The sequence below is a fragment of the Tupaia chinensis genome, unplaced genomic scaffold (assembly GCF_000334495.1).
Source record: "Tupaia chinensis unplaced genomic scaffold, TupChi_1.0 Scaffold145717_1, whole genome shotgun sequence".
In the NCBI taxonomy this organism is placed as follows: domain Eukaryota; kingdom Metazoa; phylum Chordata; class Mammalia; order Scandentia; family Tupaiidae; genus Tupaia; species Tupaia belangeri.
The window spans coordinates 1,078,721-1,106,690 of record NW_006205575.1 but is presented as its reverse complement, the minus strand read 5'-3'; the positions used below and the strand labels follow the sequence as shown (position 1 = coordinate 1,106,690).

Below are 27,970 nucleotides of genomic sequence, written 5' to 3'. Positions count from 1 at the left end.
GACAGCATCTTTGTGTTTGGGTTCAGAACCCATTTTGGTAGTGGCAAGACAACTGGCTTTGACCTGATTTATGATTCACTGGATTATGCAAGGAAAAATGAACCCAAACACAGACTTGGAAGACAAGGCCTCTATGAGAAGAAAAAAGACATCAAGAAAACAGTGAAAGGACTGCAAGAACAGAATGAAGAAAGTCAGGGGGACTGCAAAGACCAATGTTGGTGCTAGCAAAAAGAGAGCTGAAGATTGGAGAACAGTAAAAGGAGTAAAGATTCTGCAGTACTATCTGTGGTGATTGTGCAGATTTTTCATGAGAGGATTAATAAACTAAAAAAATTTCATGTGAAAAAAAAAGTTTTACAATTCCATTTAATTGATTGCTTCCAAAATACAATACCTACTGTTAGAACTACACCACACAACATACACATTTATTAATTCTACTTAACAGTTGTAGTGGTAGATCACTTATAATTAAATAATTACTCAGCTAGAAGTTATACACATGAATTGGAACAAAAGCACATGAAGCAGAAAATACTCTTTACAAAGGGTCAACTTCAGAACTATAAAATCTTGAATTTAACGTTTAAATAAGAAAAAATATTTTAAGGACCAAGAATTTATGAATGTGAACTAGGCACAGCAAATGGTTAATCACCCCTTAGTTAATGGGAAGTCCTTTAAAAAAGCTGTTACACTCACTAAGGGTCTTAGTTATTAGGTATGGTAGATCTAAACAACTGAATAGTACACTAACATGCAACAGAAGGAAATATATATGCACCGATATAGTATGAGGTTTACAATGTACAGAAAAGCAGCAACTGATTATATATAATTTCACTTCTGGAAACTCAGCTTCTACTCTAAACAGGTATACACGTATTTTTCCATACAAGCACAGAGCAGCTTCTTGGAAGATAGTGAAATGAGTAGGAAGCGAAGAGGAAGTGACTGCTCCTTCAGTGTGCATGATTACTTTTGTAGTTATCTGTATTATAATCTTGATCCATCCTGCCCTTACCCACACCCCACCAGAAGGGATATAACTGGGAAGTAATCTGTGACGGTAGTGTAGATGTTAACTTTACCAGTTCACTTATCTACCTAAGGTTGTTGGAAACATTAATATGATGTACATGAGAGCCTGGCACACTAGACACTCGAACAAAATGTCAGATATAGGGAACTAAGTAGGCAACAGAGGAATTAGCATTCTTCTGTTGGTATGGCTTTAACCACTTCACCATAAGTTATTAGAGATCTCCACACTTTGAATTAGTGTAATGATTCTTAACGGGGGGTGATTTTGCTCTTCAGGGGACATATGACAATGTCTAGAGACATTGTTGGTTGTCATAACTGTAGTGTGTGCTGGGGGCATCTTTGGGTAGATGTCAGGGATACTGCTAAACATCCTCCATGTACAAGACAAAGAATTATGTGGCTCAATAGTGCCAACTGTGCGAAGTTGAGAAACCCTGAACTATAGCAATAGAGCTTTAAAAACTAGAAGCAAAACCAAAACATGGGTGTAAAGGCTCCTTCTCAATTAAGAGGGTAAGCCTGAATGCCAGCTCATAGCTGATGTGGATTTGTAGCAAAGGTTGAAAATCATACATGTCAACATAAAAACTTACACATGAATGTTCACAGCATTACTCACACTAATGAAAAAGGGGAAACAACACAAATATCTATCAATTGACAATACATAAATAAATGTGGCACATTTATACAATGGGATATTATTTTAAAATAAAAAGAAATTAAAAACTGATACATGCTACAAAATGGTTGAACCCTGAAAGTTATGTATGTGAATCACAAGGACCAAGAATTGATCAGGTCCATTTTCATGAAATGTCCCAAATAGGCAAATCCATAGAACTACTATAACTGGTAGATGCCTAAGGCTGGGGGAAAATGAGAAGTGATTGCTAATGAGTATGAGGATTATTTTTTTTTTTTCAGGTAATGAATAATGTTTTAAAACGATTGTGGTGGTGGTTGAACAGCTCTGGGCGCATACAAATAAACCAACCAAGTATATAAGTAGAAGTATATACTGAACCATGTACAGTACTGAGTTATAGCTCAGTGAAGTTATCATCAAAGCATACAACTGTGTCTTTCCCTCCCAGACGTACTTAGATTCCAGTCAGAAATTGTATCGTCATCATCAATTTCATCATCATCATCATCTTCTTCTTCAATCCCATCTTCATCATGCTGCTGAGCCACTGTCCTTGACCGATGAAAACGTGGCCTTATATCCTGTTCACTATCAGGAATTGTTTCATCTTCTTCAACATCACCCTGTTATTTGTTAAAAAAGAGAAATTTCTAGTGACATTTATTTACATGACAATAGTAATAGGTAAAAGAATCAGAATAACCTGTGACAAAGTCATGTTCAGGTTTCTGAAACTTATTTCCTGATTTAGAATCACTCTCCTGTGCAGAAAGTACTTCTTTGAGCAAGGGAGAACAGATTGATATTAACAACTGTTAAGTTATCAGGTCTTTTCAGCCACACTATAGTGCCTCCCATCATCTGGTACAACCTACCATGAGAATCGCAATAAAACCCACATTAGCATATTTAATAAGTAATACATTTGAATAAACTCCATAAATCAAGGAGGAAATGAATAACTATACATGTCACCATCTAGTTCTTATTAAGCTAGAATTTATTACCACCTAAATCCATCATGTATGCTTCTACCATTGACTTCTGGTAGCCTATTATATTAGGAAGCCTATTTACATAGTGTCTATTTTATTTTGCCAGATGGCACAAGGAAAGGACACTCACCAAGGAAAGAGAGTGAGAAGGCAGCCCCCCAAAGGGGTGTATCATGAGACAACCCTCCTCCATTTCTCCCTCCTGTTAGGACACTAGGCGCACGCGCACACACACACGCACAAGTACAAAATATTTTTCAACCTGCCAAGTCTAGGACTCAAACTGTGTAGTCAGCCATGTGGGAGTCAGCCACCTTAACTACCAGGCCACAGGCTAGCCCCACAGGGTCTAGTTTAAGCAAATGTTCTATTGGACAAATTTGCAGATTTACTAGATCAATATAAAAAGTCTTTCCTGTTCATCACAAAACAGTTTCCTTACCTTAAGAAGGATAATATCTATATCTGAGTACTTCATACCATTCACTAACACAGGAATCAACCTATGAAGAAATGAAACAAAGATTCATGAAACAAAGTTCTAAAGATCTCAATAAAATAATTAATAACCTTACGTACACTAAGGATTCCTGATAGGGAAAATGAAGCAGTGGGATTTAAAATTTCCTAGACAGGTTTAAGAAATTTGGGCCAGCCAAATTTTTATGCTCAGTAATACTAAATTTGAAAATAGGAAGACTAATAGTAATTAAACATTATGGCTAGCATAATTTCATAAGGTTTATATTATTACACATAACTTTAATTTGTAAGCTACACCCACTGGGCAGGAAAACTAGGTTTATCTACATCAATAACATCTAAAATTGTTGATGATTTTTGTTGTTAATTTCAGAAAATATGCAAGCATTAACAAAAGGTGGACTAAGGAAGTGAAGATAGTGAGCCCTCTATTTTTTGACTATTTCAAATATGGAAAAAAAGAAACAAGTTTAGAGAAAAAATATCAACCTAAAGAAAAAAATATGCCATGCAGACCTTAAGTAGAAAAATTAGGAAGATAACTCATGTAAAAATTTACCATATTTTGAGACAAGATAAATACTTTCTCTATAAAGCAGAAGTGCTCAAAGTGAATGAAAACGTCAAAAACTGATAAAGGTTTGAAATAAGTTGCTCTGGTAAAGATAAAAAGCTGGTCTGGAAAAAGGGCTGGTAGATAGTGTGATGGGACCCCTTAAAGATGATGACTATGGATTTCTACAGCTAACAATATCCTTGGCAATTAACTCTTCCCCAAAAGTATGCAACGGCCTGGTTAAAGACAGAAAATATTTCAATTAACCCAGAGCAGGGAGAATCATGGAGGATGGCTGGAAGCTTAGTCAACATGGATTACATGTGGTGTTGATTTCTGTCAGAATAAAAAGGAGATTCTGAGATTGGAAGAACACAAAGAGGTCAAGCGCCTTGCCATGCAGGAAATAAGCGACTAGTAAAGCTGGGCAAATAAGGATGAGGTTGGAAAATGAGATATGAGAGCTACCTTTATCTGACCAACTCCAATATTGCAAGGCAGATCATTACTTTTAAACAGGTCTAAAAACTTCACTTAATGCCTTATATAGCCATTAAAAACAAGTTTTTTGGGACCAGCAGCTGGCGTAATGGCTGTGTTGCTGGACTCCCATATAGTCGATCGCGGTTCGAGTCCCAGACTCGGTGGATTAAACTCATGCTGGGTGTGTGTGGGTGTGTGTGCGTGCGTGCCCAAGATCCTGAGAGGAGAATGGAGGAGAAGGATTGCGATGTCGCCATCCCCCCTAGGGGGTGATTTCTCGCATTCTGCCTCTGTCTTTCTGGCAAGTGCACATGCCCTATAGCAAAAACATCTCCAAAAAAGCCAACAAAACAAAACAAAACAAACAAACAAAAAAACAAGCCCCAAAAAACCCCAAGTTTTTAATACATCACAGAAAGATATTAATACCAATAACAAATGTTGACTGAATACTTAAATATGTGGTATTGGGTTTTTATTAAGAATAATCCATATAATAACAAAATGCAAAAAAAAATTTTCTTTTTGGAGGTTTTTGCTATAGGGTGCATGCGCTTGCCAAACAGAGAGACACAGAGATAGAAAGTGAGAAATCAATCACCCCCCAGGGGGGGATGGCCATGCCACAATCCCTTCTCCTCCATTCTCCTCTCGGGATCTTGGGCATGCATGCACACACGCCCGGCGTGAGTTTAAGCCACTGGGTCTGGGACTCGAACCACGGTCGACTACGTGCGAATCCAGCAACATAGCCATTATGCTAACTGCTGGTCCCCCCAAATACAAAAAATCTAATGTCATCCTTATTATAATGTTAGTGCTAAGTGAATTCTTATTAATAAGAGATCTCATATACAACTTTTTTTTTTGTTTAAGTTTTTTTTTTTTTTTTTTTTGCCAGAGGGCACATGCACTTGCTGGAGAGACACAGAAAGAAAGAAAAGAGAGAAATCACCCTCCCAGGGGTTGTTGGTGGTGGTCATACACAGTCCCTTCTCCTCCATTCTCCTCTGGGCATTTTGGGCAATGCATACACACACACATACCCAGAGCACCCAGAATATGTGCTTGGTCTGTTTTCCAGGCTGCTGGCTCTGGGATTCAAACTGCTAAATTGGCCATGTGGGATCCAGTGCCTTAACTCATGTCACCTTCTGGTCCCCAAATTTTTAATTCTTAATCAGTTTTTTATTTTGATTTGCCAGATGGCATGTGTACTCGCCAGAGAGAGTGGGTTATAGGAGAAAGCAGTTACCCGAAACGCAATGGTCATGTTTCAATCTCTTCTCCATTTCTCCCACCCTTTGGGATTTTGGGCACACACATACACACATTTAGCATGTTTTTCAAGTCACTGGCTTTGGGACTTAAATCCCATGGTTGGCCATATGGGATCTAGCTCCCTTAACCACCAGACTGCACAGGCTGGCCCAATTTTTTAGTTCGCATTGGGCACATGACACGAGTGCTTGTCGGCGAGAGATACAGAAAAAGTGAGAAAGCACTCCCCAAGTGGAAATGGTCACGCTACAATTCCTTCGCTTTCATTCTTCCCTCAGGAGTTTAGGCATGCATCCATATACATGTGGCATATTTTTCAAGCCGCTGGGTCTAGGACTTGAAAAGCATAGCCAATAGGATCCAACCACGTTAATCACCATGGCACTGGAGAGCTCCCAAGTTTTAATTCTTTTTTTTTTTTTGAGAGATTTTCACTGTAGGGCGCGTGTGCTTGCCAGACAGACAGAGAGAGACATAGAGACAGAAAGCGAGAAATCACCCCCCAGGGGGGATGGTCACGCCGCAATCCCTTCTCCTCCATTCTCCTCTCGGGATCTTGGGCGCGCACGCACACGCGCCCGGCTTGAGTTTTAAGCCACCGGGTCCGGGACACGAACCGCGGTCAACTACGTGGGAGTCCAGCGACATAGCCATTATGCTAACTGCTGGTTCCCTCAAGTTTTAATTCTTAAGCATATACTTTTTTCTCATCCCAAGAGTCTGCTTAGCAATGCTATGAAAGATAAATTATGTTATCATGCTTTTTATCTCAACATCAGATTGATGCTGGTAGACACTCTACCCTCCCAATGCATTTGCTGAAAAATCATTGTAACTTCGTTTTTATTTTGAAAGAATTATTTTATTTAACTTTATCCATTTATTTATTTTAATTTGACCAGAGAGGAAGAGAGAGAGAGAGAGAGAGCGAGCGCGAGGGAGCAAGCAATCCGCCAGGTCCTGGACTCAATCCACAGTTGGCCATGTGGGAGTCCAGTGCCCTTTACCACGCCACCTGCCGGCCTCTTTAACTTTGTTTATATATAAAAATGGCTCTCAGACAGTGGCAAGAAAGACAAAAATCAAACCCACTTATGGTTGGTTTAAATTGTTTAATTAGAAAAGCAAAATGAAAGATGATTATTGTTTAGCTTGCTATTAAATTCTTGACTGTTTTAGTGATTTTCAATATTAGTGAAATGACAAAGCTGAATACTTAGGATAACTGCATATTATCAATATCATATGCTAAAAAAATCATATGCTGATGTTATAACTTAAGATTTCACCAACAGAACCTGTAGTTTTTATAAAAATTAATAATCTGTTTCTGACTTTTAGAATTGTATGTCCTTTTTTTTTTTTCTTTTTTGGAGAGGTTTTTGCTATAGGGCGCATGCGCTAGCCAGACAGACAGAAAGTGAGAAATCACCCCTCAGGGGGGATGGCCATGCCGCAATCCCTTCTCCTCCATTCTCCTCTCAAGATCTTGGGCATGCACGCACATGCGCCCCGGTTGTTTAAGCCACCGGGTCCGGGACTAGAACTGCAGTAGACTACGTGGGAGTCCAGCGACATAGTCATTATGCTATCTGCTGATCCCTAGAATTATACGTCCTTATATAGCAAGATCCAAAGATACCATAAGAGTGGCATCTCAAATTAGGGAGAAAAGAATTAGTTCATGGATTTCCTAAAAATAAATTAAAACAAAACATTTAGCACATCATAATGTACTTTGTTCCCAAATAAACTCTAGACCGATTAGAAAACATAGGTAGAATTGCTGTTTTCTTGGTAAAGAAGTTACTGGATATCATAGCACTGAATTACCTATATAAAAATGAGAACATCCAAGTATTACAAACATCTGGAAAACATGTAATTCCACTAATACTGAGACATCTTAAAAATCAGTCTGTTTTTCGTTTATCCAGATTAGGGAAGATTAGGGAAGCTATAATTAACGGCTGGCAAAAACTGCATTATAGAACGGATATTGCTGGTGGTATATGAATTGGTATAAATTTCCTAGAGAATAGTTTAGAATGTTTATAGAAAACCTTTACAATGCTCATGTAGTCTAACCTTGGTAAAGATCACTCCAAGAAATTTTACCATAAACAACCATTTATGAATTAAAAAAAAAAGCCATTAAGATTTGTATTAAGAATAAAGTCAACTAACATAAATATTCAATACCAGAGAACAGTGGTGTGTACACACATACATGTATACAAGTATATATATTTATATACACACATATAAAAATCAGATTTATATATGTGATGTGTACATCACAAGGGAGTAGGTAAGTAATCACTTTAATTTTAAAGACTAACGACACAGAGGAAAACATATAACATACACTGACAGAAAAGCACGAACCATAAAATAACATAATCAAATTCTTTCTTTTTTCTTTTTAGGTTTCTGCCATAGGGCATGCATGCTTGTCAGAGAGAGAGAAAATGAGAAATCACCCCTGGGGGGATGGCATGCTACAATCCCTTCTCCTTCATACTCCTCTTGGGATTTTGGGCACGCATGAACATGTACCTGGCATAATTTTCAGGCTCACAGGCCAGGGCTTGAATCATGGCCGGCCACGTGGGAACCACCATGCCACAAGCTGGCCCCGTATAATCAAATTCCTAATCAGCAGTTTTAAGTGAGATGCCATGTAAGTGTGTTAAATATATTAGCAAATCTAATTCTTCCCAAAACACCCTGAATACATGGTATTTGGTAAATGGTACTTACAAAGAAGAAAAACATTAAAAGATGACACACTGAAAACACTTAACAGTGATTATTCACGGTGGTGAAAATCCAGAATTAAAAGTTTTCTGAAATTTAACTTTCTTCTATGAATACATATTGCTTTATTCTCAGAAAACGGTAAGTATTAACTTCTAAAAGTAACTGATTTAACAGTATTCACTGGGTTAAAAACAGGCTCAATGACAGGTAACCTAAATATTTCATAGACATCACAGCTGGCAAAAAATCAGTTTTGGGGAAAAAAACAAAACTCTGTCACAGAATCCATGATCCAAAGATTATTGGAAAAGAAAAATAAATTAAAAAAGTTGTGCCATGAGTCATCCAAAATTATGATTTAGAATAAAACATTCCCATGTAATTTTTAAAAGATAATTGCTTCTTGAAAAATCTCTTATACCAATAGAAAAATTAAGTCTGTCTTCTTTCAAGCTTCATTCCCTGATGGCAGAAGTGTTTTTTAAAAAAATATAAAAACAAGGAGTTGCTGTTAAGCAGTGACATTTCAGAACAAAGCAGCAGCAGCAGCAGCACACTTACTTAGGAAGATGCCTTATGAGTACATCTTTGCATATTGGCTGTTCAGCCAAAGTGAGCCAAAATTCACAGGCTTCTAAAGCCACATTTTCATCTTGATCTTGGGTCCTCTGTAGCATGTACTGTAAACAAAAGATCTTTAATATTAACCATGTAAATCATACCATTAATATAAGTTCAATCCTACATCTGGCCTCTGCTATGGCCTTGTACTTTATCATGATCTCAACCTGGGCTTTTTAATTTTATTTCTTTTATTTTTTTAAGGTTTTGCCGGTATGTGTGCTCCCCAGAGAGAAGAGAGAGAGGGAAAGTGAGGAATCAGCCCCCTGGGGATGGGGATGGCAATCCTTTCCCTCCATTCTCCTCTAAAGATTTTGGGCACTCATGCACATGTACCAGGCATGATTTTCAAGCCACTTAGTTTGGCACTCGAAAGGTGGCTGGCCAAATGGGAATCTAGCCGCCCTAACCATTACACCACCTGATAGTCCCTGGGCTTCTGACGCTTTAAAAACATTTCCTGGGTGATTTTTAAAGGCAGATAAATTTAAGAACCACTGCACTCTCAAAGACACACCCAGAAACAATGCTTCACCTGCCACCTCTCAATTCTGTCAATCCAAAATCATCCTTTAACACTACAGGATCCTAAAACACAACTACATTTAAGAACTGCTGCTTTAGGATGTTACCCAATGAACTATGCAAAACATGTATTATTTATCTGTTTCTTTATTTTATAGACTCACTGAGATTTTTAGGATATGAATGTTACACAACCTCTCTGCACGTTTTGCATCCATGGATTCAACTGTGAATACAGTGAGGCCACACCAGTTGTTATGACATGGGAGAAGAGGCAGCTTCCTTAAAGAGAGAAGTCTATACATTTTCCTTTTCACTTATATATGATGGAAAGATATATAATACAGAGAATTTAAAACTTATAGGTGTGTATGGTCTGTGCAAATACTATGCCATTTATATAAGAGACTTGAGCATCTACATTATTTTGTATTGGGGGAGTCCTGGAAACAATCTCCTCTGTAGGTACAGAAGGATGATCATAATAAAATATAATGCCTTCTTTGAAACCCAAAGAATTCTAATATATCTTTAAAATGAATGATCTTTTTACAACTACTCAAGTGGTCTCTTGTAACTATAAGAACTCTGACATATCTAAAGTGGTACTTTTCACATCATAGTAGTTAATTTATTAGTTTTCAGTGTTAGAGGGCACATGTACTTGCCAGAAAGAGAGGGAAAAAAAGAAAGCACCAACTAATGGGATATGGTCACACTATAATGTCTTTCCTCCATTTTCTCATCCCACCAGGATTTTGGGCACATACATATGGGTGCCTGGCATGTTTTTAAAGCCACTGGGCCAGGATTCAACTCACAGCTGGTATGTGGGGTGCAGCTCCTATGCACAGAGCTTAACCACTGTGATATGGGGCCAGAGCATGCTACTGAGTATTTCTGAAGAAAAAACTGTAACTTTACAAATTAGGTTCTCCAGCTACAACCTAGCAACAGATAAAATTCTTACCTTTTAACTCCAAATTCACCCACTTAAACTTTTGACTAATACCACCTCACTCTTCAAAGAGAACAGACTCATCAGAGAAAACATTATTTGTCCCCATCTTAGCTGCTCTATACACTTTTCTGTCTACAAATACTTTTCCTAATGTTTTAGGACAGAAATTGCTACACACCATGAACGCTTCTTTCTTCTAATAGATCTCAGACTCTACCCTTTAAAACAGAACCTCCTTCTCCACAAGACATGAAACTCTGAAAATAAAAAGGAGGTTCTAGATAATATACTACTTAAAACACTTGCAGAGCTTCACAATATTCCTGTACAACTATATTCAGCAATATCTAACAGATGGTATAGTCTGACTCTAGCAGTACTACTGCATAAACAATTTTGTTCTAATAATAATTTTATCTTATTATGTAGCCCACCATGAATATAAATCAGAAAAAGCAAATTCTAAACTTTAATTCTGAACTTTCACGACACAAGAATATGCCACTTACTCTCCCAAAGTTTCCTTCATCTTTTTATGAGAGGAAGGAAAAGGGCAGAAGAGGGAAAGGGAGAGAGAAACAAAGAGAAAAGGAGAGAGGGAAGGGAAGAAGGAGAAAGGAAAAGAGAAAGGGGATGAGGAGTATGCAAGGAGGAGAGGGATAAAGATTCTTGACAGGGTCTCTTGGCCCCAGCCTTTCATTAGCTAGGATCACACACCCGGGCAACTGTATCCAAGTATGTTCGCGTTGGCCTGAGAACTTAATACAGGCTTTCCATGGGGCTTCCAGCCTCTCAAATGAAATTATCTGTATACCACCGTGATTGAATCAATCTACCAAACTTTTATTGATCACTTGGTAAAACAAATAATGTAAATTATTTCCGAGTTACCCAAATTAAAAGTTACCTCTTTTAAATAATTCTCCTGTAACACCTCAAATCTCATGAAAGAAAAAAAAAAAATCGCACAAAGATAAATTTAATTTTGAGACAATCATAATTAGTTTTTATAGCCCTCTTCCACTAAATGTGTTGTATATGTTAAAAAACTGCTTTCACATTATACATTTTGTGCCTAATATTTTTCCTGGGGGAAAGATGAGTAAAAAGCTATTAAGTTTTGTCTGCAGCTGTGTTACCTCGACTATATTATGCATGTGAGGAAGCAGGCGGTCCATTCGAACTTCAAGCAACATCACAAGTGCCCGGCATACATTTTTCCGTACCTCTGGTTCTTCATCACCAGCCAATGCAAAAAGATTCTATTGCACAAGAAACAATTTTTTTCTAATTAAAAAATTCCAGTATCTTGGAAAGGTTGATACACAACAAGGAACAAAATACAGGTTGGTGGCATTTAAAGAAACCCTACAAAAAAATAACTGAATTAACTGGTCTAAAATATTAGATTATACAGACAATTAAATGTGGAATGGTAACTTAAAGATTATCTAAAAAGCTATTCTTTCTGATAGAATACAATCAATTATGTTTTGAGGTAATTATTAGTTAATAAAATAAAATGATGTCATTAGGACACAGGAGTACTCAGCTCATTCTGAAGTAGAGATATTTGTTACAACATTTATTTACTCCTCAAAATTACTGTCGGACAACAAAATTCCACTAACCCAATTCTTAAGGTGATTAATAGGTACAAATTCTATAAAATCATCAGTAGTTGGGAAACACAAAATGATTTTCTAACATTTCTAAGCATGTAAACTGCTACTAGTCACCAAGTCAACTACTGAAATAATAGGAAAAGTAGTAATAAATTTTTGCTATTCCTTAAAAGTTTTTGTACAGATAAAAAAGATGGTCTGAATGGACAAGGCTATTTCATTTTTGCAACTCTAAGATGTTATTATTCAGTTTTACAGATAAGAAAATGGAAATTAAAAGAAGTATTAAAAAACTCGCTAACCAGTGTTGGGGGGTTAATTTGGCTTTTATGTAATCTTAAATCCTCTCATTTCACTAAACCAATAAGCTTTCAGTGGAAGAAGAGCTTACAAGTGAAAATGTAAGGAAAAACCAACAAAATCTTCCTCATGTCACTTACTTTAAATACACGTGTGCACATACTCATGTGTATGCCGAAAACAGTAAAAACATCGTTTAAAAAAACCCCAATGTGTGCCATTGTCTTTTTCCAAGAAATCACAGAAATTTCTTAAAACAAACAAACAAAAAAACCCCAAAAACCTGAACTACAATTAAGTTCAATTAAAAATCTGAATGTATAGGATCAGCAGGTGGCATGGTGGTTAAGGCGCTAGACACTCCCACATGGCTGACCACGGTTTGAGTCCTGGACCTGGTGGCTTGCTTTCTCACTTTCCTTCTTTCTCTCTGTGTATCTCTCTGGTCAAATTAAAAAAAATAAAATGAATAAATGAATGAAAAAAAAAAAGAAAATCTGAACGTATGAGTACTGTTGAAAACTTTTTAAAATCCAAAATGTGTGTATTGGGATGGTTTCCCACTCATCTTGAATAAGGATGCTTTTACTGCTGCTTCCTCCTGAAAGAACATCCCTCTGTTAGCCTCGCTTTTCCTGCTGTAGGATGGCAGAGGACAGCGGAGCAACAAACGTACAAAACTAGTGTTTGTGCATGTAAAGACTGTGGTGATTACACAGCATTCTGGGCACTTCACATCCATGAAGCAGGAATCTGGGCTCTGCACCAGGTGCTTCTTGTGTTTCTTCTTCTCTTCTGCAGAGGGATGAAGGAGGTCCTTTGCGAAAGGCATGGTCTCGTGGGGAGGGCATCACTGCCGGAAAGCCTGTTGTAGCATTTTTAAAACTTGATTTCTCCAAGCCTCCCTTTTTGACACTTTTTAAAACTATGGTTCCTTTCTTAATCAAACGTATTTTACATGGTCAGAGAAGAACACTGTTTTATCAGTGGGCATTGCTTTTCTGCTTGATATGCACCCATCATTGAATTTTATTCGAAAATTTTATTCATTTATTCCAGAGAACAGCAGCCAGATTAGGGAAAAAGGATGTCCAATGTTATCATCTTGCACTTGTAACTTTGTTACTAATGTCATAGAATAAACTAAACACACCTAGCTTTGACAAGGTATGTGTATAGCCACCTATTGGCAACCAGTATACTTTTTGTCACTATTCTGTCAGACTTAGCAAACATCATTATCAGCTACTAATGAAAACACTGCTAGTGGGACCAGCAGAAATTTACAGCTTTGAAGGATGCACAATAATAGAGCAGCCAAGAAATGTCAATATGACATTTTGACAGTACAGTAGTTCCCCTTATTGAGGGGGTGGGGAATTCTAAGACCTCTCCATGAAAGCCTGAAACCCTGGACAGTACCAAACCCTATCAAGAAAGACTACGGTCAACTTAAAAATTTTTATTTTATGTATCATAATTATTTTTTAGTTTGCTACAGGGGTCATGTGCTCATGAAAGAGAGAAAAAAAAAGCAAGCTGCCAGGCACTGGGACTGGAATCATGGACGGCCATGTGAGAGTGCAGTGCTTTAATCATCATACCACCTGTTGGCCCCATCGAGGAGGTCACTCTTTTACCTAAAGAGAACCCTTTATGGATTTTTTGGGGGCATATTCAAATTGCCAGCATCATTACTCTTGTGCCTTGGGGTCATTATTAAGTAAAATAAGGTAATTTGGACATAAGCACACAATACAACATACTGAGACAGCTGAATGATTAATGAGTAGATAGTGAATACAGTATGAACACACTGGACAAAGGGATGATTCATGTTGCAAGCAAGATAGAGCTGGATGCCTTGAGATTTCACCATGCTACTCAGAATGGTGTGCAATTTAAAACTTGTGGGTTGTTTTATTATGGAATTTTTCATCTATTATTTTGAGATTCTGGTTGGCCGAAACAAAGTAAAAATGTAGATGAAGGGAGACTACTGTAATGCATATTTTAGAATGCTGAGAAATGTTCTTGCTCCACTTGCTGAGTCTAGCCCTGTGGAATTTTTTTTTTTTTGGAGAGATTTTCACTGTAGGGCACGTGCGCTCGCCAGACAGACAGAGAGAGACATAGAGACAGAAAGCGAGAAATCACCCCCCAGGGGGGATGGTCACGCCGCAATCCCTTCTCCTCCATTCTCCTCTCGGGATCTTGGGCACGCACGCACACACGCCCAGCGTGAGTTTTAAGCCACCGGGTCCAGGACACGAACCGCGGTCGACTACGTGGGAGTCCAGCGACATAGCCATTACGCTAACTGCTGGTTCCCGCCCTGTGGAATTTTTGAGAGGATTCAACTTGCTTTATTCTAAATTGTATTTCCTTATAAGATGCTAGTATGTCTATCACTGTTCCCTTTATTAAGCTGTGTAAGAAAAATACTAAGAGGAAATTTTACCATAATTACGACAGAAACTACTACTAACAGTGAACATGAAAGTAACAGCTAATGTGAAATATTTACTCTGCGGCAGGCACCATTTCAACCTACTGACAGTAGCTAGCTTTATGACAATTCAGCAAGGTAGGTCAATTATTAGCCCCATTTTATAAATAATGGAATAGAAAACATCAGTTAAATAAGCTAAATAAAGTGCCCAAGGTTACAGAGCTCTTACGCTAAGAAACTGGGATCTAAGCCCAATCAGTCTAACTCCAGATCTCTAATATTAACCAGTACACTATACATAACCTCTAGACCAAACTAGATAGAAAATTCTTCACAGGCATAAAAATTAATGCATGCTTCTCTAGCACTGAATATAGTGCCTGATTCACAGTAAGTACTAAGTGAAACTCACTTAAGACATACAGGTGATTTTTTTTTAGGTTTTTGCCATAGGGCATGTGTGCTTGCCAGAGAGAGTTGAGGGAAAGTGAGAGATCACTTGTCCCCCTCCCCAGCTCAAGGGCACGGCCATACCACAATCCCTTCTTGTCCATTCTCCTCCAGGGATTTTGGGCATGCACACACACACACGTCTGTTGTGATTTTTCAAGCCACTAGGTTCAGGACTTGAACCTTGGTTGGCTACATGTGAGTCCACTGCTTTAACTACGAAGATCTGCTGGCCCTAAGAAGAATAGTTTAACTTATAACTAACACAAAGATCCACACAGACCACTATTCTTAGTGTATTAGTAGAAGGTGCTCAGGAAGAAGTTGGTCAATTTAAGTAATAAGAGAAAAAAAGAAAAACAAACATAATTTGTTTCTTCTTTCTTATAATTTTCCAACAGTAAATATTATCAGCAATCTGACCCTTAAAGGATTTTTAAAAACAGCTGGAAAGGAATAAAATATTTTTTAAAATTTGCTTTGATGAAAATGAAAGTTAAAGTGCTAAAGGAACCTTAATGTCACTGAGCTGTAGAGGTTTTTAAAGGGAACTATATCGTTTATAGCTCATGGCCAGAATATTATGCTCTTGCCCTCTTTCTGCTTTTATCATAAAGGCCAAAGTGTCTTTTAACGATGCTTGCTGAGATTTAAGAGTCAGTTTTTCCGCTTGTGCCTCTAATGATAATAGAAAATTAGAAATGCTGTCCTTTTAGACTGTAGCCTTCAGATTCTTTAATGTGAAGTCAACAACTTTTTGTGACTTCAACAATTGCGTATGAAAATTTAATTTCAGCTTATGTACAGTATTTAAAATGTTGCCTATCAAAAGGGGAATACAGACTACAATATTTTACATTTCAAGTACTGCAGATAAACTGAGACAGAATTTCCAGATGCCATTTGAATAGTACATTAAAGAAAATTTTAAGATAGACAAGATATTAAACCATACACATTTATACCATAACCACTTGGTAGAAAAATTAGTAACAGAAAAAATGCTTTATTTTCAGTTAAACAAAAATTATAGTCTATACTGTATCTAATTTTAATAGTAAAAGAATTGCCTGAATACAGTTTATATTAAAATTGGAAATCAATTAAACACAAGGACGTTGGAAGAGAACTCTTACCTCAATAAAAGAATCAATGTGCAACATCAGAGCTTGAGTCCTACTGATAATAAATTGATTGACACATGCAACAGCGTGAGACCTAGAAACAAAGTTCAGAATTTAATAGATGCTCGTTGTAGCTTTTTCTATTTACAGAAGGCTGTAAAGAACTTAAAACTTTCCTCTAGTAAAATGTTATGGTGTATGGTGCATCCACTTACATGCCCACTAAAAAGAAACAGTCAGATCTCTATCAACCAAGCAGAACTGGAATGTATTAAGTAAAAAACGTCTGTAAGGACATGTTCAAATTTTTAATAATGAAAATCTCTAGAGAGCAGGAGGTTGGGTAAGGGGCATGATTTATTTTTTATATCTACAGATTTAAAAACATAGCAACCATTCCTTTTTTTTTTTTTAGAGGTTTTAATTTTTGCTATTGGGCGCATGCACTCGCCAGAAAGACAGAGTGACAGAGAGACAGAAAGCGAGAAATCACCCCCCAGGGGGGGTGGCCATGCCGCAATCCCTTCTCCATTCTCCTCTCGGGATCTTGGACACACACGCACATGCGCCCGGCATGAGTTTAAGTCACCGGGTCCGGGACTCGAACCACAGTCGATTACATGGGAGTCCAGCGACATAGTCATTACTCTAACTGCTGGTCCCAAACATTCCTTTTAAATCTAAAAGTGAGCAATAATCTGTGTTCTGGCATAACAAGTTCAATCCCAGAGAGATTCTTATTGGTATTTTAAAATTACACCCTTAATTCACTCTAGCAGCACTGGTAGAGTAGCAGCACAATGCTCTGTGATGCTAGAACTACTTGAAAAGGTCCTAGGGAACCAGCAGTTAGCGTAATGGCTATGTCGCTGGACTCCCACGTAGTCGACCGTGGTTCGTGTCCCGGACCCGGTGGCTTAAAACTCATGTCGGGCACGTGTGCGTGCGTGCCCAAGATCCCGAGAAGAGAATGGAGGAGAAGGGATTGCGGCGTGGCCATCCCTCCTGGGGGGCGATTTCTCGCTTTCTGTCTGTATGTCTCTGTCTGTCTGGCGAGTGCACGCGCCCTACAGTGAAAATCTCTCTCAAAAAAAAAAAAAGTCCTAAAGGCAAAAGTACAAAACTTCACTAAAAACAAGCAGTCAGGCCTAGCTGTGGTGGCACAACCAGTAGGACAGTGCTGTTCAAGACGGGTCGCATGGTAGCCCTGGGTTGAGTTCCCAAACCCATCTAAATGGGCCAGATGCTTAGTGTGTCTGTAATCCTAGCTAATTGGGAGGCTGGAGAATAGGACTATAAAGGTGAGTGTGTCAAAAATACTATCTGTCTCTCCCTGCCACATTCAAAGGAAAAGAGAAACACAAAACCCCAGCAATCGGTATTACAAAAAAAACCTATTTCTCGGGACTCCCATGTAGTTGACCGAGGTTCGAGTCTTGGACCTGGTGGCTTAAACTCACGCCGGGTGCATGTGTGTGCATGCCCAAGATCCTGAGAGAATGGAAGAGAAAGGATTGCGATGTGGCCATTCCCCCGGGGGATGATTTCTTGTTCTCTCTCTCTTTCTGGTGAGCGCATGCGCCCTATAGCAAAAATCTCTCCGAAAAAAGGGAGAAAAGCCTATTTCTCTAAAACTGATCTCCAATGTAAATTTCAGCAAGGTTTCCCATAATACTTGAATTATAGAGTTTATAAGAGAAAAGAACTCCCCTACTACCTAGGTTATATGCTGCTCTAAATATTATTTCCCAATAAAATAAATCAGATCTATCCTAGAAATACAGATGACAGAATACCTGGAACCTTATAATTATCTATACATACGAAATTACTGTAAAACATAAACTATTTGATGAATACGCAAAGACAAAGACAGAAACTATTCTTGTAAGAATAAAAGTATTTATCCACATACTTAAATATCTGGCATTTTCTCCCTAGACCTCTTTTCAATAAGCTTTTTTTATAAGCTTTCTTCGCTACACACTACAGTATTTTAGAATATCTGAAGTATCTGAAATATTTAGTAAGCTCAGTGTACTCTGTTAAAGAAAAATCTTTCATCCTGGAGTGGCTATCTATTTCAGGCCAAATACTGATTTTTAGTCTCTCTCCAACATATACTTTTTGTTAGAAAAAACTCTTCAAATAAAGTTATTGATGGTTATTTAAAAAATTCTACCTATATGTCCCCCTACCTTCTCTCTCATAAATTTGTGTTACAGAACTGCAGAGTTTATTATTTTCATTACATCTTGGGACAGAATATAAAGTCACCTTATTATAAATAGGAATAGCAGCATAAAAATTTCTTCCCAGTTGTGGTATTTGAGTACACCTTAAAAAAATACAAATTTTATCCTCACATGGCTTAAATTCTTATTGTTTAATTTGCCAAACAGTTTTATTGCTGTGTAGCAATTCATTTCACTCTCATAAACTTTATTTTAAATAACTGCAATTTAGTGACATGGATTACATTTTGATTTAAAGGCCTAGTCTCAGTGGTGTTAATAGATGAGTGTCATTACAAGAGGCGAGGGCCATATGGGAGGCCTAGATTTGGCTCCTAGACCATCCTCAGCAGGTCAGATGTAGTGCTATGTGCCTGTAGTCCTAGTTAGCTGAGCCAATGGGACACGAGGATCACAGGTGGAAGGCTATCATACATACCTATATGTCACCCTACCTCCTCTCTCACAAATAAATAAAATGAAAACTTGATTTAAAGTTACTGTCATAAAATGGCAATGGAATACAAGAGGGCCTATTAAGAGATCCAAACACATATGTAAATGTGTATATGACATAGAGGTGGCATTTTAAGTCAATGAGTAAAAGGGACTTTTTTCCAATAATAAAAAAAATGTGCTAGGAAAAAACTGTTACCCAAATGGAAAAGACAGAATGTAATTACTAGCTTAAATTGCACACATGGATGCCTGATTTATTAAGGTCTTAAAATGTGAAAAAGCTCTAACATTTTAAAACACTTAGTAAAGACAAAAAAGAGAAAAGTCATTTTCTGTACAGATGACTAATCAAGGTTGAGAATTCCTGCTAATCAGTGTAGTACAACAGAAAAAGGACAAAAGACAAGAACAGAAAAGGGCAATTAATACAGCTGATAAACATACAAGATGGCTATCATTAACGATGAGTATACTATTAAAACCATAATGAAACATGACATACCATTTTATATCTATTTGATTGGGAACATTTAAAATATATGACAATATTAAATGCTGAACATGTATATCCACAGAATTTTTTAATCTTGTCATAGGGAGTGTAAGTTGGTATAGCCTCTTTGGAAAACAGTTCAATACATTATTTCTGTTAAGTAACCATTCACATAACCTGGGTCTCAGCAATTCCTTTCTTAGATTATTCACAGGAACAAAAACCCGGAAGCTACACAAAGGCCAAAGGCCTTTTGGGGAAAGTAAATGCCGACTGGGGGGGGGGGGGTTGTTTTTCTCGCGCTGTGGGGAAAAGAAATGCCGGCTGGGGGGGGGGGGTGTTTCTTCTCTCACCCTCCCTTCCCCTCTCTCTGGTTAGAGCACTGCCTTCTGGCAATAAAAAACAACAAAAAAGGGGTGAAAGAATATTTATTAATATTTACTATCTAGCAATGATGCATTAATTACTAGTGATTTTTTTCTGCCTTTTTTTAAATTGCTGAAAACATATGGTAACAAGTAAATTTCCTAGAAGACAAAAATAAGTAAAAAATTATGAGACTAAAAGTTAATTTTTTTACTTAATATTTTTTTTTTTGAGAGATTTTCGCTATAGGGCGCGTGTGCTCGCCAGACAAAGACATAGAGACAGAAAGTGAGAAATCACCCCCTGGGGGGATGGTCATGCCGCAATCCCTTCTCCTCCATTCTCCTCTCAGGATCTTGGGCATGCACGCACACGCGCCCGGCGTGAGTTTTAAGCCACTGAGTCCGGGACGTGAACCGCGGTCGACTATGTGGGAGTCCAGCGACATAGCCATTACACTAACTGCTGGTTCCCTACTTAATATTTTAATGAGGAGATTTTTTTTTTGAGAGATTTTTGCTATAGGGCGCGTGCGCTTGCCAGACAGACAGAGAGAGACAGAGACAGAAAGCGAGAAATCACCCCCTAGGGAGCATGGTCATGCCGCAATCCCTTCTCCTCCATTCTCCTCTCGGGATCTTGGGCGCACACGCGCCCAGCGTGAGTTTTAAGCCACCGGGTCCGGGACAAGAACTGCGGTCGACTACGTGGGAGTCCAGCGACATAGCCATTACGCTAACTGCTGGTTCCCCCATGAGGAGATTTTCATAAGAATTCAATCAGTTTCCTAATCATAGGACAAAAGAACAGGCATGTACTGGGTCTGAAAATGTGGGGAGAGGACCCTGAATGTCTAGAAAGTCAAAGAACTCAGTTAATAAATCACCACCACACTTTGATCACCTCAGTTAAAATGGAGTTCCCAGGAAGCTGATAAATTTCTAGTTAACTATGCCAAGAAGAATAACATTTTAGTTTGAAAATGTATCAGTTGGCTGGTCAATCAGCCTACTGACTGAAGGAGTTAGAGTCACACCACCAGTCATGGTGGGCTTTCTGGCCCTGGTGGCTTGAAAAACACACCAAGCACATGTGTGTGTATATGCCCCAAATCCCAAAAGGATGGGGAAATGGAGGAGACAGGATTGCAGCATGCTGATGCCCCACTGGGGGGTATTTTCTCCCTATCTATCTCCTAGGAGTGCATGAGTCCTGTGGCAACTGAAAACAAATGAAAAAAAAGAAGAGAAAGAAAATATACTATATATGTGACACTTCAACAACGATGTATCAAGTTTTCAATTTAAGCACAACACAAGAAAGTATTATTTAAGATGAAAAGTAACTGAACCTAAGGCAAGGTAAAAGAATAAGAACTAAATAGAGAACACAAGCGAAAGTGAGATGATCCCTGATTATCCCCGTCACACTGATGGAACCGTAGTCGTTTGGAACACAGTTTAAAATCTTGAAGTAAGCCCTAAGGGAATCTCAACTAATTACAGTTTATGCACTAACACTCTTATAGTTAGACCCTTGAATAATTACCTCTAGCAACTGTGTAATTTTTACTTTAAATAGTACTATGATGGCTGATTATTCCACATAAAATCATAAAGCAATGACAACTGGAAACAACATCAAAGTAACTGACAATCAGAAGAAAAATCAATGACCTCCACAGAAACAAAAGGCAAAGAACAGAAAAGTATGTAATTCGACCTGTCCCCAACTTAGGGGATATTTGTTCAAGCTGTCTCATATAATTCAACACCAAAACAAAGACATAATAGCTTAGGACAACTAATGATAATAAAGGTAATCAAAGGCTAGTTTAATATTCTAAAGATAACATTTCAAGAACTCTATGCCAAGAATTGCGCTATGAACTAGGAACATAGAGGTGAACAAAATATATACCAACTTTAGGATCAACAAATTAGGTCTACTTTGTGATTTCAGGGTATACTAAAAAATCCTGTTATCATCATTCTTGAAATTTTTTCATAATTAGATATAAAACCCTTAAATTAAAAGTTAAAATTTTTTTACTTAATATGTTAATGGTAACATTTTTTCATAAGAATTCAATCAGTTTCCTAATCATAGGACGAAAGAACAGGCATGTACTGGGTCTGAAAATGTGTGAAGACAACCCTGTATGTCTAGAAAGTCAAAGAACTCAGTTAATAATCTTGTCAGACAATCCTGTTCACCTCCAATGGACAAAGATATGTAAATATTATATTGGAGGAATTGTTATTACATGACCACAAATGAAATTATTTTAATTTGGCAATATTACAACAAAAAAAGCAACAAGTCTTTATGGGCACATGTGCCCATAAACAAAGGAACAGATAAGAAGCACAACTATTAACATTATGAATGTACTTATGTAAAAAATAGAGAACTATATAATTTAATAAGAATTTCATTGGAAAGTCAACATTTCAAGGATATGTTATTATAACAGTAAATTTCAATTATGTTACGTTCAACTCTGTGGGATATTCTATATCTCTTGCTAATCACAAAACTATTAAGTAATGAAAAATAAAGCAGAGGTCAGGTTTATACTTGAGTTTATAAATTAATACTAGTTACATAAATACCTTATTTTTGGACTACTATGCTTGAAGAACTGTAAAAATTTGGGAATCATGATGTTGAGAGGACGATCTAAAACATCGCTATCTAAAATCTCAGCAGAATCTTCACATATCTTCTGAAGGGCACCAAATGCTCCCTGTAAAGGACATATATTTAAATTGTTAGAATTCACTAAAAACAAAGTCAATTGGTTCTAGGTTTTTTTTTTTACCCTTGCAGGGTCAAAAGGTACCTCAGTATAAGATTGCAAGTAGATAATTAGGGGGCAAAAGTCAGTTACTGATCGTTTTTCTATTTTCATCTGCGTGCGAATTTTTAGCATACAGACAAGTATGTAAAGCATTAAATACAAGCCAAAGTTCCAGCAGTTCAACCTTTTAACAATTATAAAAGAAACTATGGAAATGCTCTGGATGAGACCAGGATTTAGATTATTTAAAAACAAGTACATTTCTTATTGATGCTAACTACATTGTGTTTATAGCATTTTTATCATACAGTAGATTCCATCCACTCACTATGTATAAATTTTTTTTAAGAAAGATTTTCGCTATAAGGTGCATGTGCTCACCAGAGACAGAAAGTGAGAAATCATCCCCCTGGGGGATGGTCACAAGGCAATCCCTTCTCCTTCATTCTCCTCTCAGGATCTTGGGCATGCATGCACATGTGCCCAGCCTGAATTTTTAAGTCACCAGGTCTGGGACTGGAACCGCAATGGAGGACGTGGAAATCCAGCGATGTAACTATTATGCCATCTGCTGGTCCCTATTTAGATGCCTTTTTCTTTTTTTTGGAGAGGTTTTTGCTACAGAATGCATGCACTCGCCATAAAGGCAGGGAGAAATAGACAGAAAGCGAGAAATCACCCCCCAGGGGGTATGGCCACACTGCAATCCCTTCTCCTCCATTCTTCTCTTGGGATCTTGAACATGCACACACATGCGCCTGGTATGAGTTTAAGCCACTGGGCCCAGGACTTGAACCATGATCGGCTATATGGGAATCCAGTGACACAGCCATTACGCCAACTGCTGGTCCCTAGATGCTTTTTAATACATGTCTTCTGTGTCGTTCCTTTAAGTTTGCTACCGAAATACATTAAACTATAAAAAAACTTCAACCCCCATCCACGCTGTCCAAAGCCCAAAGTCAGTAAAATGAAGGGCTAGAAGGTGGTGTAGCAGTAATGCAAATGGACACACACGGGAAGGTCCTGAGCCTCCCTGCACACACAGGGCATGTGCAGAAGTGCCCATGATTCAGGCTGGCTGAGGCGAGGGATCTGTAATTCCTATCAGAAATGATAAGAAATCTACCGATTCTTTTTGGTCTCTGTATGAAATGGCTGTGGATTTCATCAGTGGCAAAACAAACAAACAAACAAAAACAAGAAATCAGAGTTTATGTGTGGTTAAAACTAGACAAAGTTAGACATCTTAGAAACATACTATTGAGTCATCGGGAAAGTCATGACACATTTTTGCATAGAAAAACAGAAAAGTACATCCTTTTCTAACAAACTGACACAAGAAACACAGAACTTTTAGAAGCTAAAAGAATATTCATGGTTTGGGATTTAGTAAATTTCAGTCTATCTTTAAGAAAATTAATCATATGACTCGATAAGCTTGAGGGCAGCTCTGGTTACTACTTATATACATTCATCTAATTTTAGATAGAAAAATAAGATATTCTCTTTAGGAAAGAAATTTTATAATTGAACAGTCTGTAGAAAACAGTAAAGTAAATGGTCACAAATGTAAAGCACAAAGGTAACGTTAGGCATCTAAGTTTTGAAATTTTATGTTTCAGACAAAATATTTTCCTCAAAGGTTAATACAAAGTATTACAAAACAAAACAAACAAACTTCCAAAACAAAAATCATAAATAAAGCAAAGGTCCTTACTTCACAGGTGTTGTAATCTTCAGAATCCAACAAGCTACACAGTTTTGGTAAGAGGTCAGGCCAATTCTGCAATTCTCCCTTGGAGGCTATGGTTGTAATCAAAATACCTTGAAAGAAAACACATACCTTTAGGCAGTTCAACTGCACTGTACTAGGTAGTGTCATGTGAACAACTATGAGTACCATGTGTATATGAGTGTATACAGACCCGCTTTTTATTTTTGCTATAGGGTGCTTGTGCTTGGGGAGAGACAAAGCACCCCTCAGTGGGAATTGTCATACCATGATTCCTTCCCCTTCTTTCTCTTCTTGAGATCTGGGTACACATGTGCATACACCCAGCACGTTTTCAAACCACCAGCCCAAGATTCAAACTGTACAGTCAGCTATGTGAGATCTAGCCACCTTAAGCACCATGCCACTGACAGGTCCTGCACATACTTTTAAATGTCCCCAATCAGCCTGAGATTTTCAAACCCTATAAAAAATAACATTTGTCAATGATATTCATAAGCACCATAACATAGCTGTGGAAAAGCCACAGCTTAAACTAGTGTTTCTAATCTTGTTCCCTAACACATCATCCTTGTTAAATTTTAATTATTTACCAAGCATCCGTACAAAACACTGCAACTTGCTTTTCAACAATATCAAAACTGATTCCGCTAATTAACATTAACTCCAATTTTGTAAAAATGACAAAGGAGCAGAAAGAAGATGTAAAAAAAGTTAGAAGCTTATCACTGGGTGACAAATTTATGAGACTATTAGGTTCAAATAATAAAAGATGCATTAAGAAGCTAAGAATGACTCCCTAATATAGCTTGGAATCACAGCCAAGGACCAAGACAGTAAAATGAGCATCACTTGAGGACACTCCCACATGTTTGCTCTATTTCCAAAATTCATTCATGGCTACCCATCCCTTATAAGAGTTCCCACTTAGTGAATTAAGGATGAGTTGTGGGACCAGCAGATAGCATAATGGCTATGTCGCTGGACTCCCACATAGTCAACAGCGGTTCGCGTCCCGGACCCGGTGGCTTAAAACTCACACCGGGTGCGTGCGTGCCCAAGATCCCGAGAGGAGAACAGAGGAGAACGGATTGTGGCGTGGCCATCCCCCCGGGGGGTGATTTCTCACTTTCTGTCTCTGTCTGTCTGGCGAGTGCACGTGCCCTATAGCAAAAACTTCTCCAAAAAAAAAAAAAGATGAGTTGCCCAAAAGATGACCTTGATCAGTGGTGCATGCTGATCATGTAGTTTCTCACTACGTTATTTCAGGTGTGTTGTGTTAGTCAATGAATTATGCATATACACAAAAAAATGTAGCACAAAAGCTTTGTGTTAACAGAAAAATTGATAATACAAAGTTTTGTGTTGACATTTTCTCACCTTAGTAAATGTATTGCTGGGTTGTTGGGAAAGTTGTGACACATTTTTACACAGAAAAACAGAGCAACAGGTCATGACTTTCCTGATAACCTGATATCAATTTAATGTATATAATATGCCTGGCAACTGGATCTTTCTGAACCAAGAGTATAAATTCTGACATAAGGCAAATTATACGTAGTCTACGCAGTAAAATATTAATTAATCGGGAGCAGCAGTAAGCATAATGGCTATGTTGCTGGACTCTCATGTAGTCGACTGCGGCTTGAGTCCCAGACCCAATGGCTTAAACTCACACTGGGCGCGTGTGTGTGCACGCCCAAGATCCTGAGAGGAGAATGGAGAAGGGATTGCAGTGTGGCCACCACACCCCCGGGGGGGGGATGGGGGATTTCTCGCTTTCTGTTCCTCTCTGTCTTTCTGGCAAGCGCACATGCCCTATAGCAAAAATCTCTCAAAAACAAAACAAAACAAAAACAAAAAAACCTGCAACTACTAATTAATCTACAGAAATGAAAGTACTCAGGACTCATAGGGTTATTCTGAAAATTCTGCAAAACTGGCATCTAGTAAATAAGCAATGATTATTACGGAACAGCAAATTCTATTGTTTGTGCATTTAAGAGTTCAGTTTGAATTTTCCACCTCTAGTTTTGAGAAAGCTGTTCCCAATGGTAAGGAGAAAAATAGCTATTGAGACTAAAGCTGTTGGCAAATATTTACTCTCAAAAAAAAAAAAAAAAAGAAAAAAAAAAAGATGATCAATGTATTCACAATATATTTTTTAAAAGTATTTATTTATCTATTTATTTTTTTGTGTGTGATTTTTCAAGCATCTCGGTCTGGGAATAGAACTATAGTCAGCCATATGAGAATCCAGCACCTTAATTATCACAGCACCTGCTGGCCCCGACAGTATTTTTAAGATTTAATTCTTCACGTCATCTTTGCAAAAGGGCTAAGAATTAATAAGATATAAATAAACTCTCAAAAGAGCATGATGTAATCCCTCTTGCCTATTATTCTTCTAAAATATGAAAGTGAGGCAAAAAGAAAGATTTGAATCTGTCTACAAGAAATCAAGTGTGTCAATAATTAATAACATTAAAAAAGTCTATAATTTGGTATTGACAACTAATATTCATTACTTCTAGTAGGCAAGCATTAAAGAATATTGGCAGATGGACAAATTCCAAACTTATCTTGCCCCATAATCTCATCTACTCCCAAAAAATATTCTAATACTTAGCATAGTTGCAAAAGGTGAAAAGTCAAAGATAATCCCTAGTGTTTACTGCCAACAGAAAAAATGAAAATCAGTATGCTTTGAATCACCTATTAAAATGCTAAGTGACTGAACAACAGACTTTTACCCCATGTTTTTTCTACAAAGGAATCCTAAGAATCTCTCCCTCAAGTACACAAACATATGTCAAAGGATATTAACTAAAATAGTAAAATTACAAATCATGTATGTATACCATAGGGTCATCCAAAAGTTATAACATTTTTTTTATGCAAAAAAATGGGTCATCACTTTATGATGACTCAGTATTTTAAATGCTCATGAGAGAGAAGAGGCGAAAAGAGAAGGGAGTCAGAGAGACACAGGGACAAAGTACTCCCCAGTGGGGTGTGGTCACACTTAATCCCTTCTCCTCCATCCTGTCATGATTTTGGGCGCACACGTACAAGCACCCAGCATGTTTCTCAAGCTGCCTGAGCCAGGACTCAAACTGTGGAGGTTCATGTAGGATCCAGCTTCCTTAACTATCAGGCTACAGGCTAGCCCCAGTCCATACATATATTGTTTTTTTAAGGGAAATTTTTTTGCTATAGGATGTGTGAGCTCGCTGGAGAGAGAGAGAGAAAGTGAGAGTGTGAGAGAGAGAGGGAGAGAGAGAGAGAGAGAGAGAGAAATCACCCCCTTGGGGGAATGGTCATATCACAATCCCTTCTTCACTCTCCTCTAGGGATTTTGGGCACACACACATATATACCCAGCATGAGTTTCAAGCCTCTGAATCTGGAACTCGAACTGTGGTCACCCATATGGGAGTTCAGTGACCTAACCACTAAGTCATCTGCTGGTCCTGGGTCCATACAGTCTCTAATAAGAGAAACAACCTTACATTCATCCAATGAATTACTATATAGTCATTAAAATGTGACTCCATATATA

The 27,970-nt window shown here is 37.9% G+C and overlaps 1 protein-coding gene across 3 annotated transcripts in view; it reads right to left on the bottom strand.

Moving 5' to 3' along the window:
- TNPO1 (transportin 1) overlaps positions 1–27,970 on the bottom strand; it is a 104,816-nt gene that overhangs the window by 30,468 nt on the left and 46,378 nt on the right. For all 3 annotated transcript variants that reach the window (XM_006168347.3, XM_006168348.3, XM_014584138.2), the window contains exons 5-11: positions 24,394–24,500; positions 22,486–22,619; positions 16,331–16,412; positions 11,507–11,629; positions 8,822–8,940; positions 3,137–3,197; positions 2,154–2,322 (exon numbers count right to left, since the gene is read on the bottom strand). In XM_006168347.3, the coding sequence (XP_006168409.1) occupies positions 2,154–2,322; positions 3,137–3,197; positions 8,822–8,940; positions 11,507–11,629; positions 16,331–16,412; positions 22,486–22,619; positions 24,394–24,500 (795 nt within the window). The remainder of the gene's footprint in view (positions 1–2,153; positions 2,323–3,136; positions 3,198–8,821; positions 8,941–11,506; positions 11,630–16,330; positions 16,413–22,485; positions 22,620–24,393; positions 24,501–27,970) is intronic.